This window comes from Pteropus vampyrus, unplaced genomic scaffold (assembly GCF_000151845.1).
Source record: "Pteropus vampyrus isolate Shadow unplaced genomic scaffold, Pvam_2.0 Scaffold11, whole genome shotgun sequence".
Classification (NCBI taxonomy): Eukaryota; Metazoa; Chordata; class Mammalia; order Chiroptera; family Pteropodidae; genus Pteropus; species Pteropus vampyrus.
This window is the reverse complement of record NW_011888792.1, coordinates 3,852,656-3,867,925: the sequence shown is the minus strand read 5'-3', so window position 1 is coordinate 3,867,925 and position 15,270 is coordinate 3,852,656. Positions and strand designations below refer to the sequence as shown.

The following is a 15,270-nucleotide window of genomic DNA, read 5'->3' as shown; positions in this document are numbered from 1 at the left end:
GAACCAGTGGATTAAGAGAATCATCAAAAGTTGATGGGAGGTGAATTTCTCAGGAACCAGTACTTTCTAGAAACTGTCTTGTGAAAAAGCGCAGGAAAGAAAACAATGTCGAAGTTAGAAGCTGGTTTGCATTCCTGGCACACTGTGGATGCTCAGTAATTATTTTTTAGTGAGAGCCAACTTTTACTGGGCACTCACGGTATACCAGACACAAGGAAATTCTCAATATATTATTACCTCACTGGACTCCTGGGAAGAAAGTGGCTTAACTCCATTTTGCTGCTGAGGAAACTGAGGCACAGAGAGGTTAAGAGACGCCATGTAAGAGGCATAGTCCATTTGCTTAACCAATAAACTAACTGTTGAGAAAATAGATGAAATAATAATGAATTTGGAAAGAGAAAACCCCACAAAGAACTTAATCGACAGAACAGAACTAAACTCTTGAATCACATTTTGGTTCTTCCTGGTACAAAAAGGTAAAGAAAGAAGAATTAGGAAGAGACAGAACATTTTTCAGGATATTAACAGAGTTTTAGGTTTACATTTCTGAACAGTGATTTTTGAACTGTGTTCAGTTGACCCCCTAGAGCTAGTAGGGGGGCTCTTGATGCTGTTTGAAGCTGAGAAGCCCACCTTTTAGCAGATTTATATAGCAGAGGTTTGTCTAAGACATTCATTGGGGAGAAAAATTTCCACTGTCCTTGAGAAAAAAGTTTTTTTTTAAAGTAATTCCATAGGCCAGCCTCCAAGCTCTAAAATAGTAATAGCATTTATCCTTATTTTTTACTGTGAAACATGGTACATATTCGTGGTTAACATCATCTAAAGCAATACTATATTTTGGTATTGAGCAGTTTCCTATTAGAAAAGCAATTTAACTTAAGGCAAGGAAGGAAGATGGATATGGTCAATACCTTAGAGGATGTTTCATGGCACATCAGATCAGACAGTGCAGAAAGGACACAAGCCATTTAAGGAAGTTATAAAAACACAATTCTAGGCAGTTTGGTTCAACTGTGGATTGATAGAAAATAGCAGGGTACAAAGAATATACGTTGGTTAGAGAGAAGGTGGAGGGTGCGTGGGCAATGGGAGTAATAAGTTCTTTTAGCCTGTGAGACCAAAAGGCAAGGTTACAGGTGGTGAAAAACAGCAGTGAGCAATTTTACAGCAAGGAGTAATCTTCATTTATCATGTTTTTAGCATTGGGCTTTTTCTTTATAGTTCAAATCTAGACAATGGTCAGAACATTTGGCAGCGGTATCTTTAAGGAATAGAGAAAATTAGGTAAAACTTTGGTGTTTTAAAGACATGTTTAAAGACAGCATTTTTATTAACAGAGCTATAAGTCTTCTGCAAAAATATAATCCTTCAATTATAACAATATATTATAATCTTGGCTACCAGTTTCTTAAGTATCTTTTTTAGCCATTCTCTAGATAAGGTTTTGTTTGTTTGTTTGTTTGTTTGTTAAATTACCTCAACTATTTATTTTATGTTCATATCATTTTTATTTAGTATGTGCATAGGTGATATATTCACATTGTTTGAATTTTTTTTAAACATATAAGTATACACAGTGAAAATCTTCCAAGATTCCAGACATCCAACTCACCTTCCACAGACTAGCAAGGTTATTAGTTTCTTGTGTTTCCTGTGAATTCTTTCAGACTAAGTTTATGCAAAGATACCTATTTCGTTTGAATTTACACAAATAGTAAGAAGCACACATAGTCTTAGGGCAGATGAAAGCAAAGATGGGTTAGGGAGAAATCCCAGAAGGTTTCAAACTCAAATTAAGTACTTTGAAGGGAGAGGGCAAAATAGATCCTCTAGAGCTTCTCTCCTGCTCTCTTTAGATAGGCCCTTCCTGAGACACTGAGTCATGGAGGAGAGGCTCAGAGTCCTTTGCATCAAGGATTAGCTGGGGAAGAAACTAAAGCTCTTTCAATTTAAAAGTGATCAGCCCTCTGACAGGACAGTAAAGGTTGGATGGGGGGAAGGGAAAGACTGTGAAGAGGACCTTTGCAAAAGTTTTTGATGCGAAGCTGACCAAACACATCAGAATCATGACTAAACAATGGGAGCTTCTGACACAGGCGAGCAACGTCAGAAAAAATTAGATTCATTCCAGTCTGAGGAAAACAAAATAATTAAAAACAGTTAAAGGTTAATGAGTAAGATATTCCATATTTGTTTTCTAATTTATCCCACTCAAATGAACTGTGTAAAGGACAATGAGAGACCAATGTCTAAATTATGTATTCTGCTTAAATATTGTCTTTATATGTATATTTCATTTTTTAAAAAAAAAAATAAAGTGTTTTCACTTTAGAGCTATGTAATTGTATAAAGCAAATACAGGTATTCATGTCTGCTGCCATAGCTAGCACAGGCTCTAGATAGCACTAGTTCATTTCAGTCACAGACATTTATCATATGCCAGACACTATGTCGATATTGGAGGAGCAACATGAACAGACATGGAGGAGGGACACAGAATGAGTGTTTTCAGTAGACTATGGGAAGCACAGCAAAACAACACACACACACACACACACACACACACACACACACAACACACAAATCCATCCTGGTTACTCACCCTCCAGCAGGTTTGGTTACCCTAAGGAAAGTGACAGCTTCCAAAGTGTTAGCCTTACTCATCCATACCCACCAAAGTGATAACAGATGTCACAAAAATAAGAAACTATTTTTAAAACCTGTGCAATTTTTTCAAATGACTCATCATAGAGCTGATAATTGAGTCTCTGCCTAACAGTTTGGAGTGTCAGGGAGGAACTAGCTTTCTGTTGGAGCAATGAAAAATTTTGAAAATACATAGTGATAGTGGTTGCAACATTGTGAAAATAATTAATGCCACTGAGTGATTTCAACATTGTGAAAATAATTAATGCCACTGAGTTGTACATTTAGAAATGGTTAAAATGACAAATTTTATGTTATATATATTTTACTACAATAATAAAATATTCAAACAATGGTGCTAGAGATTTTTCTTAGGAGGGGAGTATTTTTAAGGTCCTTGATTAACACCTTATTTAGTCATATTAAATATATTCCTCAGTTTTTTGTTTTTGTTTTTACATTTTACTGACCTAGGAAGTCCAAAATTCTGTAGGCTACTTTGTCTATACACCAGTGAGAAAGTAACCAAAACTGATTATTTTGTACAATACATGATTTAGTTTTAAAAGACAAACTTTGATCCATAACACCTTCTCTTTTTTCCTGTCACCTCTATTTTTCTGGCAAGGAACGCCCTCCTCCAAAAAATAAAAGATTATATTTTTAATAAAACTAAGAATAATAGGTCATAATCTAATACCATATTTCTAAATTATTTTCTGCAACTAATTGTTTTTGTCCTATTGTTTAAAAGACTTTGGCTGAATTACATAGCAATGCAAAGATCAGTTTTTTGGTCATGCCAGTGCTTTTTATAATTTGGTAAAATTGAATAATGTCCTGGATTTTACAGCAGAATTTGTAAAATAATAACAGGGCCCTGCTGTTTCCCCTGGAGACAACTGTGGTCTCTGAAGGGCATCTAACCTTTCAAGTCACTGTCATTGGCACTCACTAGTAGAAATATGAAATTTCTGTAACTTACAAACTGAACTTCTAAAAAATTCAAACCATCCAAAATGAGCACATGTACAATGCTTAGTTTTATATATTTTTCAAAAAATGAAAAGGAAAACAAGCAATACTCATGTGATGATCAAGTTTTTTTTTTTCTTTTTGCATTTTATTTGCCTGTTGATCAAACAGTTTTGATTTAAACATTAATTTCGAATCAGTCCAGGTTTTTGTAACCACTGATCGGATTCAACACTTAATCTAGGCAAGACAATGCAAAATTTGTCCTCAGCACTCTTATTTCTCTTCTGTTCTTTGTGCTTGCCCTCTCCCCTCTTCACCTTAATGTGTTTCCTGGTTGATCCCTATCGCGACAGCCTGCCATAGTGAGCCTGATAAGAATGTTAAATTAAAATGTTCTCATGACATAGACCTATCACTCAAAGAGCTAAGCCCCAGTAGAGCTTGCCATGGAACCCAGAACTCTTGACTCACTGGCCAGTGTTCCTTCCTACGTCTTTCTTGTTCTGCAAAAGGCCACTCCCACCATCAATGCTCAATGCTCTATAATCTGCAGTGTCAATCTTCTAAAAACAAGCAACTACCAGCATACATTGTTTTCAAGGCCTTGTTGGTGGTTTTGGTTAAAAAACATTAATGGCCCTCAGTCACTCAATGTGTTACGTGTTGCACATCTTTCTTAGGGTTCTTTGAATTTCAGCCAGGGACTTCTGTCATCTATTGACTCAACACCCCAGTGCCCCCTACCCCCACAGAAAAATAAGAATGGTAGAAGTGTATACATTCTGACAGGCTTGTTAGAAAATTATTTGGGGAAGTCAGTGGATTTTTTGCATCTGCTCAGTTCTCAATATTATACTACATAAGTCGTCATCTATTCACAATGCTGGAGTTAAAGTAAATAGTACCTAAAAAAAGCAGAAGCTTATACTTCTAAAATACTACAACATGATTTACAGTTAACTACAGAAAAAAATTAGAAGTCTCAGTCCTTTGTACAAGAGTTTTAATCTTTGCTTTAACTCTTTAATTTATAAAACACTCAGACCTTGTATTCATTCTGGAACACCTGATGATTAAGCTAAACCACATGATAATTTCCAGGTTATCTATATAACACAGGTGGCATTTTATATATTTTTTCACTCCACATGATTCAAAACTTTATATGTAAGTGAAACTATGGAAGTTTACTGTATGCCAAAATTATGCTCGGTATTAGGCAGGATCATACTAGAGAAATACTGTAAAAAATCTAGACAATAGGAACAATCAACAGTGAGTGGACACTTACTTTGAATGGACATTATTTTACAACAGTGAATGGACATTATTTTAAGCGCTTCGTGTGTCTATTAGGTCAACTATATATAGTAGATGTTACTACCCCTAATTCGCATATAAGGAAATTGGGACTTAGAAATTATACAACTTACAAGGCTACAGAGTCAGTAAATTAAATAGATGAGGTTAGAACAAGGTCTCCATCATATTAAAGACCTCCTAACTACTGCAATACTCCTTATCCCAGTGCATTTGGGCATTGATTTTGACTTCAAAAAGCTTAAAAGAATCATGAAGCTGCAACATCCTGTAGCTCTGTGTCATGTCTAAACTCAAGTCCCCCAGCATGGGAAGGCCAGCTCCCAAGTCTCCTCCCGAGGGTCTGGATAGGAGATGTTCTCTATGGCCCTCAGGCATAACTGAGCATACTTAGTCAACAGCACTTCTCCCTCTTGCCAGAAAGAAAACACTAGAGATATGTAGGTAGAACTCGAATGCAGTCATTGGGGATATTATGGGGGAAAGCTATGTAGGATGGAGTTGGATAGATTTACCTTTCATCTCTTACAATTCTATGGTCCTAAATAAGATAAAAAAATAGAATCTAAAGAAAATGCTTAATGAGATGGATTTGTGATTTGTTTTAATTAAGCCAATATCTTCTCATTTTTTTTTTATCTATTCAAAGTAGGGGCATTGATGGCTTTGTTAAACTGCTCAGTTTCTAAGGATTGGGGCTGACATACATAAAATTATGTTTATTTTTGAATATTACATAATTCTGATTGTTATAGGATAAAAATAGAAACACGGTATCTATTTTTGGACACTTTTTATTTTAAAATCTGAATTCTATGTATGCCATTAAATAACTAAGTTTTCAGATCTGTCTAGAGGTGAGTGGCTACTCTTCTTGGTGACTTGTGTATCTTAAATAATTCATGTCCAAGGTTTATTCAGTACCTACCAGCTTGAGGCAGGAAGGGCTGCATAACAGGCAGCTTCGGCAGCCTTTGAAAGCTATGTATGGGAGAGAAGGTGTTTGTGTCCAGTCGTTCTTATATCATTTTCTCATTTTCAAATCTTGCATATCCTCAAGAGACCTTGTCAAGGTCAAAAGCACAATGAGCTAACCAGGGGAAACCCCAGAGTAAGCCAAGATCTGAAAATAACAGCTATCTCTCTAGAGAACAGCAGCCCTGCTGAGTTGGCAAGCTTGGAATACTGCGGTGCTCTCTGGAAGGCTATAAAGACCTTGCCAGAGGGAGGAGAAAACTAGAAGGACAAGGAAAAGAAAGGTGGAAGTGATAGGATAACTGTAAAATAAGACATAGTAGGAAGCAAAGAGAGAGGGAGTAGAAGGAGATTTAAGGGAAGAAATAATAAATTGATTAATCAGAAAATAAATATAACTTTGAATATACTTTGAACATTCAAGTTTTGAGGAATATATTTCAAAATCTGGAATTTTTTAAAGCATTTGCTAAAAATGCCTGATGTCTATAGCCTTTGTGTAAAAATAAAATGCACGTTGATTAAAATGCTCCAGAATGACATTTTAATCATAGGTGTATATTGGAATAGAGGTCATAAATGTGAGACTATTTCTAAGTTCTTTGGCCAGAACAGTATAATGAAAGTTAATTATGTTGTTTTATGCTTTCTGGTAAATATAATACAGATTTATATCTGAGAGAGCTCACTTAGGAAGAGAAAAACTCTCCCACTTTGAAATTTTTTGGTTTATATTGATGAAATAGTCATGGTTCTCTGTTATTACTCTTGGTCTTGTATATGTTTTTGATATTTAAATGTAAAAAATATGTAATTTATTATGAAATTATCAAACTTCAGATGACTGTGGAGTCTTATGTCTAATATTTCTTAATTATTATAATTCACATCCTTCCTTTTTTCAGTAGTTTAAAAGACATGGCTACTTATAAATGGCCTCTAAGGTCTGGAGATACCTTTCTTTGTGGTTCAAAAGAGATTAATGTCCAACAATGCAGGGAAGCTTATCACCCAATGCTACTGTTTGTGAAATGGCCTGTATAGGTAGCATAATTCATTTTATAAAAAAAGTCTAGAAGCATATTAATAGTTCTTTATTATTATTATTATTATTATTATTATTATTATTATTATTACAGAAGAAAATGGCCCCCATCTACTCGTGGAAGCAGAACAAGACAAGGTGTTCTCACATAGAGGTGGCAATGTTACACTGCCATGTAAATTTTATCGAGACCCTACAGCATTTGGCTCAGGAACCCACAAAATCCGAATTAAGTGGACCAAGCTAACTTCAGATTACCTCAAAGAAGTGGACGTTTTTGTTTCTATGGGATATCATAAGAAAAGCTATGGAAGCTACCAAGGTAGAGTGTTTCTGAACGGAGAAAGTGAAAACGATGCTTCTTTGGTGATCACAGACCTCACCCTGGAGGATTATGGAAGATATAAGTGTGAGGTGATTGAAGGATTAGAAGATGATACTACTGTGGTAGCATTAGATTTACAAGGTAAGTGTCTATAAATCATGTCAAAATTAGAAATGATAATTGCTCTTTTTTTTATGACAAGTAATGTCTAGTGATTACCATAGTGATGATGTAAGAAACCAAAAGTCCATGTATAGCACATTTTTCTATTCTTTTGTATTTTCTAGCCTGCCTATGATTCCTGCTTTCATATTTGAAATGTACACACAATGGTTATAATACAAAATTGAAGCTATTTGCAAGTAGGAGAAAAGTGCAATAGAACTGAATTAATAATATTCAGAAATTGCCTTGTAAAATTTAAATCTCATTGCATGGCTATTGAGAAATTCACATTGCATAGTTGTTGTTGTTGTTGTTGTTGTTATACTTCTAAAATTATCCTAGTTTCAAAATAATGGCAAGTTTTGTGAAGGACATCTGCTAACTAAAATACATATAATTGTATCCCATAAAGTAACTGTGAAAACTTAATTTAACAAAAGTAACCTCCAGGTTTATTTAAATAGTCTTGTAAAGAAATAATTATTTTTAATGTTCTATAGTCTCTCAGACATTGAATACCAAATGGTCAAAGCATTTTGAGGGAAAATGTATTTATTATATATGTAATATATTCAGTAGATTCAAAAACCAAAATATGTGGAAAACTAAACAATAAAATGTGTCTTTGCCATCCTCTGCCCAAAGCCCACCCTCTCTCAATGTGCCCCGCCAGTAGGAAAACTCCTCTCCGTAGTTTCTCATGTATCTGAAAGCATCTTACATTCATGAATTTCAGTCTTTCTTTAATTGAACGATGAATTTTGGCTGCATCAATAGAACACTTTTCTTCCTTATGCATATAAATATAGGTGTGTGTTTTCTAGAAGCTCCTTTCCCATCCTAGAACAGACTTGTGCCTTTGGAAAATATGTGTTTGGTCCACTAGCACATCACTGAATGTTTGACCTTCTGAATCTCATAGAATCCCATCACCTGTATGGAAATTTATTAGCTTTATGTATCTAATAAATTACAGGATATCATAAAGTGCATTTTTTGTCATCTTTTCTTCTCTTTTAGTTGTAGTTCTTGGCTCCTGATTGCATGCCACCTGTTCTTTCAGTTTTTATTGAGTCAAATTAATATCCATGAACACTAGTTAAAATGAGGCCAAATACATAAAAAGATAGTCTGAGAACTTTTAGAAATAGAAAAATATTTCAGATATGTGCATAGCACTGCTAGACACCAGGAGAGGCACTGAGGAAGGTAAAATTATGCTACATGGTCTCTGCCTCTTTATTACTAAAAATATTTACTTTATAGAGTTATTGAAATTTAGTTTTTGTATGTACCATGGTCCGAAAACCTTTCATATGTCTAACAAACTGATATTTGCCAAGTAGGATAATTACCCTATGCAATTATAAATCTTAAAGAATGTGTTTTCAAAACACATTTTGACTGACCAAGTATACATCATTTGGTATTATTCTTTTCCATGTGCTGTATCACTCTTTTTAATCCCCTTTGTAGTGATGCATAGCGCTATAGCATTTGGCTCAGGAACTTCATAGAAAAGTAAAGATCTTTTAATAATATCTTGACATATAAGTATAAAATAATTATACTTGGAAAATAACTATATAACCTTCTTTCTCACCCATGAAAGTTTAACTTTTCTTATTTTTGTAATGCTAGATGAAAGCAATCACAATTGCTTCATAATTCAGCTGTAGGAATTGTACATTTTTCCACAGAGCCAAGAAGGTTTCTGTAATCATGCTCTTAGATGTTGAAATCTTAACTAGCTGGAAGAAAATAAGTAAATAAATAAAAGACTAACAAACATATAGTTCCAGAAATGCCCCTACTTGTTAGAAACATCTGATTGTTGAAATGTGCGCACTAAATGTGCACAATACAATGAAGCTTTTAAAACTTTGGCTGAGACATAAAAATTGACCTTAATGTACTTGGAATATGTTCTTTCTGGCATCATCAAACATTAATTAAAATTTATGTAAATCTTCAAGTTAATATAACAATAAGTTGACTATTCTTATAATTGAGAAATTATTTTAATATAAGGTTTCACTTTGACTTTACGAAATGGTTGCATGAAATTATGTTAAATTTGAAAGGAACTCAAATAAAAATATATAACACTAAATTTGAAACCGAATCAATCATATTTCAGTAGCATTCAATAGTTCATCAAGGGCAAATTACTAAAGAAAACATTTTTCTAATGCCCATGAGAGTCCATCAGCTATACTTGAGTGAATTTAAACCTGAAAAATTGTCTTGGCCTTTAAAATGATTATAAATTAAAATATTTTATATCCTCCACTGTTACTCTCTTGAGTCATTTGGGAAATGGAATTCAACCCAAATGGTTTCTTTCTCTCTCCACATTGAGATTCTTGAGGTCTAGCTGCCAAGGAAATCTCTACAGGATAAATTAAATATTATCCTTTTCAGCAACATTCCTGGGGTTGCTGAGTAAAGAGGATGAAGACACAAGGGAAGAGGGTGAATGGTAGCAGTTCCTTCCCAGCACGGGCTGGGTTCTTAGCTGGGTGCCTGGGCAGTTTTTAGATAGAGCCATCTCCAGCCTTCCTTGCTATCATCACTGCAGGGGACAGAGGCAACGCAGAGAGTCTTTTCTTCCTTCCTTTTGGCTCTGATTCAGCTTACAGATCCGTCAGCCAAGAACCTGAGAAAGCAGGATGAGATTAGGAAGCCTTCCTGGATCTCTGCCTGTGGTGGACAGTGCCAGCTGGACTGCCCTAGAAGGACCAACGTGTACTGCAGAGGCCTTCAGTGGACCACGACTTGATTTAGGCTATTGAAATTTCTTTTTGTAGAGTCTTCCAGGACAACTTATAAAAGAAAACATTTCCTGTGTGCTGGTTATACCATTAGTGAATTGTACATTCATCTTAAAAGAGGGTCTGCAGTCTCATAAAAATAGTACATGTGCTATAATTCACCAAATTACTGTGTCAGTGGGACAATTTTTTATATTGCACATGCTAAAGTATTAATTCTAATTATATTTAAAAACTCCAAGGCAATAATCACTCTAAATAAATTGTCTTTTAGCAACTAAGAGGGACATTCTGATAGAGTGGTCCTTCTTAAAGTCTGGCAAGTGGTACACCTTTGCTTTCTTATGTAATCCTTAACCTTTAGAGAAATTGTACAGAGAGTTGTGAGACAACTCAATCACTTCCCATGATTATTTGACTGACAAGGATGCTTTTGGAAAACCATTCATTTCCCTGGGCAAAGTCAAGCACCAAGTCACACAGTTTACGTTTGCTCTTTAAAATATTTAATTCTTCAGCATTAACTTAATCAACAGGTGTTTATTATGTGCATACCTTGTAGAGGACAAGCTTGGGAATTTTTTTTTCTATTTGTAATAAAAATTTTTTTAAAGCTTAGTTTTGATTTGTAATATAGAAATGGAAAAGCTGAAAAATAGTAATGGAAATATTTTTAAATAAAAGCCCTTATTTTAGTTGTACTGTTCAACAACAGAAAAGAAAAAAAGATTAGGGGCTACAGTAAAAATTTAAACGTGAGAGCCCCAATGTGCCTCACTGTAAAGGATTATCTTATTAATATGAAATAAGACTGCTTAATTCAGTTTTTGTTAGATATGCAAAAGAATTCACTTTTGTGTTTCTCCAAATCAGAAGCCTCCTGAGTGAAAGTTATTTATCTCCAAGTTTTTAGCAGTACATGTAAAAGGAGGTATATATATCTACATTTGAATAATTTAACATGTTTTTATACATTTAAAAGACTATATAAAACTAATTACTAATTATATAAGACTAATACTAAGAAAAAAATACTGCGAATTTTGATCAACACCTTTTCTCTCAGCACTATTTCTACCTTTAGTAATAGTGGTAATCCTTTACCACTATTAATATTCGATAATGACTTCTTTCCATTTGAAAGGGGCTTAGTAGGAATCCGTTTTAGGGTTAATAACCAGTGGCAGATGGAGGGCTATTTGGAAAATATAATCTGCAGAAAGGAGAAATTTTAAGGCCTGAGTTGAACTCTTAGCAAAAGAGGTAAACCACTGAAATTATCAAACCACATATCTAATTTTGAGATGCTCAGAGTCAGAGGCTGTTTGAAGGGGAAAGGGACTATGAGAAACAATTGCAAGTTGATCAAAAACTACTACTTCATATGATGGAGATTCTATTATGTTTTTTCACCAGTCAAATGGGATTTGCTCATAGTTCCTTTTTGTGCCACTGATGATCCTGTGCTTTCTCCCTTGGACAGGTGTGGTATTCCCTTACTTTCCACGACTGGGGCGCTACAATCTCAACTTTCACGAGGCACAGCAGGCTTGTCTGGAACAAGATGCTGTGGTTGCCTCCTTTGACCAGCTGTATGATGCCTGGCGAGGTGGATTGGACTGGTGCAACGCTGGCTGGCTCAGCGATGGCTCTGTGCAATACCCCATCACCAAGCCGAGAGAGCCCTGCGGAGGCCAGAACACAGTGCCCGGTGTCAGGAACTACGGGTTTTGGGATAAAGCTAAAAGCAGATATGATGTGTTCTGTTTTACATCCAACTTCAATGGTAGGATATTAACTGTACTGCCCTATATCAGAGACCAATACCTACTAGGACACTTCACTTGACTTAATCTTAAAATTAAGCACTTAATCTCATCTACAAGAGGAGGTGAGAGTTGGGGAAGGGAAGGAAAGGAAAAGGAAAAAAGATTTAAGGAGTAGCTTCAGTTTGAAAAGATGCAAAAGTTCTTTAATGTCATATTTTTTTTTAAATCCACAAAAGTCAAGCAAAGGTGCTTATTTCCACTATTGCTAGGTTTTATTGCATTCAATTGTTATTATGACATAGTTTAAACTGTGATATTGTCTGGGGTTTGTCGATGACTGATTCGTTGTATTCAACATGACTCCCCACTCTACCTTCCTCCATCGAGAACTAGCCACATAATTTGTGGGCCCAAGCGAAATGAAAATGTAGGCTCCTTGTTCACAAATTATTGAGAATTTTAAGATAGTAATAACAGGCCATTAAACCAATTATGGGGCTCTATGTAACTGCACAGGTCACACATCCATGAAACAAACCCTGGCCCCATCATTTTATATTTTAGTTCCCTAGTGACATGCTTTGGGAAAAATAGCAAGGGATCAAGGATCAACAAACTTTCTGTAAAGAGCTATATAAATATTTTTGGCTTTGTGGGCCATATTGTCTTGTTTGCAACTACTAAATCAATGTAGCTTTGTAGGTAGTAAGACAAAAGCAGCCATAGAAGTTATTAAATGGATGGGTGTGGCTATGTTCTAATAAAACTTTGACTGATGTGCTGTATGTAGTTTGCCTACCCCTGGTATACACGATAGAATTCACCCTCTAGCTAATGCTTCGATGGCTTCTACCCTTTCTCTAAATCACATCATCTTAGTCTAGAAAGAACTGGCAAACATTAATTTGTACTTGGATAATCTATAATAAATGAGGCACAGGGAGATATCATATCACAATGTGTAATCAGATAAGAGAGCGATTATATTCTACCAGAAATTTAAAGTCTGAGAAAGTCTTCAGGTGGTGTGTACCACTTCAGTCAGCTGATGTCATATTTTATACATTTTATGCATATATAATATATATCGAAGGAATCTCGGTAATTAACACTGTTTAAGAAGTGATTCAGACTAACTTGCTTTCTTGTGAAATTAAAAAAAAAGAAAAAACCTGTTAGATATCAGGGCTCTCACAGAGGAAAGTTGGAAAAAATAAATAAATTCATCTTCTCTGCTAGTGAGTGAACAGACTAGGTTCACATTCTGAGCCCGTATTATTTATGGCAAGTGACTTCCTGTATTTTTTGCATTTTCATACTGTAGTCTTTGAATAAGAATAATGTCTTATTGATACCTGTAATGAAAAGGACTTGAGGGCTTTTGATATTTTTTAAATGGACTTTTTATGTCAGGAATGTTTTTTGATCTTTTCACATTCAAATTTTGCCTCTCCAGAAACTTGTACTGGGGTTCAGTCTTGCTACAGCTAGAATTTAAATAGCTCTTGCTTTTAACATGGAATTCTGTCTTCTCTGGTGCCATAGAAGGGCCCTTTTAGTCACTAATTAGCTAACAGAAACTGCATCTGTCATTTCTCTTTTCTTTTTTAAAGCTATAAAAGGGCACGTCTGAACATGTATTAAGGGGAAAAGAAAAAAACTAATTTAATGAAAAGTGACCCAGAGCACTACATTTAATTCAGGATCCTATGTTCCAAAAGCTTTACAGACATTGTTCTATATCCCAGTTCATTGAGAAACATTTCCATTTTGAGCTCCTTCCATCCCTGTGTGTCTCATTGGCAGGCAATCTCATTGACTCTCTCCTTCTCTCTGCAGGCCGTTTTTACTACCTGATCCACCACACCAAGCTGACTTATGATGAAGCGGTGCAAGCTTGTCTCGATGATGGTGCTCAGATTGCGAAAGTGGGCCAGATATTTGCTGCCTGGAAACTTCTGGGATATGACCGCTGCGATGCGGGCTGGTTGGCGGATGGCAGTGTCCGCTACCCTATTTCTAGGCCAAGAAAGCGCTGCAGTCCTACTGAGGCTGCGGTGCGCTTCGTGGGTTTCCCAGATAAAAAATATAAGCTGTATGGTGTCTACTGCTTCAGAGCATACAATTGAGCGTGCCCCTTAGAGCACGTCAGTTTTAAAGTCGTTAAGAACATGTGAAAGGTTTTTTTTCAATATGAACTCATGCAAGTTACCAAAACTGTGATAACCCTTTTTTACTTACTGTAAAGAATCCTTTTCATAAAGATCAATTCATTAATTTGTTTTTGTAAAGCTATCATTCAATATATATTATAAATTAATATAATTTTAAGGGAAGTGATACATAAGGAGGCTTTAGAGCCAAACTGTTTATGCTACATCATCCCAACGAAGTATCCTTTCATGAACGGGGCATGCAATAGCTTGAGGATTGCTAGGATTAAATTAAGGGAAATAAAGCTACTCAGAGCGGCAGCTTCCACAAGCACAAATTTTTCACATTTGTACAATTTTGAAATGTACTACAATAAACAAATTAGAGCAACAGATTTGAAATACAGGCTTCTTTGCATAAACCGAGATTCTGAGGTATTAAACAGAACTCAGTTTCACAAGAGAATAATCTACACTTTTCTAAAAGTTAATATTTCAAGTCTCCAATACAATATTTTACTCTTTAAAGTCCTGCCTTTTTGACCAAAAAAAAAAAAAAAATCATATGGACTCCAATGCATAGTAACAAGCACAGTAAAAACTCCTTAATAGCCCCATTTATGTAAAGTATTAAAGTTAAATAAGCAGATAATATTTAACCAATGAGAGACTCCTACCTTCTTCTAATTAAAATTACACATGCCTAAGAAGAATTGTTTTATCTTTTGAGTAGCTTTACTGAGTTATATTTAAATTCTAAGGGCCATTTGCTAAGCAGCATTTAGCATCTACTCAGGGCAGTTATATAGATAAACTGCTGGACAGAAAAACTGTAAAATTTAGCAGCTTGGTTTTATGTTAACCTATGAAATATTATTGTCCTATAAAAATAACTTTAAACTATTTAATAATTTCTTATTTACATTACATTAGAAAATTCAAATCATAAAAGGAGTGAATAACTACACACTTGCCTAACCAAGAAATAAGAACCCAACTTTTAAAATTCTTATTTCTCCTATTTGTATATACATTAGAAAGCCCAATTGGTGCCTGTGTTTGGGGAAAAAAGTAGTTCTTAATCTTCCTCCACATAGAAAATGTGGTCAGTGAT

The 15,270-nt window shown here is 35.1% G+C and overlaps 1 protein-coding gene across 2 annotated transcripts in view; it reads left to right on the top strand.

Moving 5' to 3' along the window:
* The window catches only part of HAPLN1 (hyaluronan and proteoglycan link protein 1), a 64,953-nt gene extending 50,104 nt beyond the window's left edge, over window positions 1-14,849 (top strand). Inside the window, exons 3-5 of one of the 2 annotated variants that reach the window (XM_011377741.2) lie at window positions 7,065-7,436; window positions 11,718-12,020; window positions 13,843-14,849. In XM_011377741.2, the coding sequence (XP_011376043.1) occupies window positions 7,065-7,436; window positions 11,718-12,020; window positions 13,843-14,132 (965 nt within the window). In that variant the 3' untranslated portion in view covers window positions 14,133-14,849. The remainder of the gene's footprint in view (window positions 1-7,064; window positions 7,437-11,717; window positions 12,021-13,842) is intronic. The other variant, XM_011377750.2, reaches the window with a different exon arrangement.
* The last annotated feature ends 421 nt before the right edge of the window (window positions 14,850-15,270 follow it).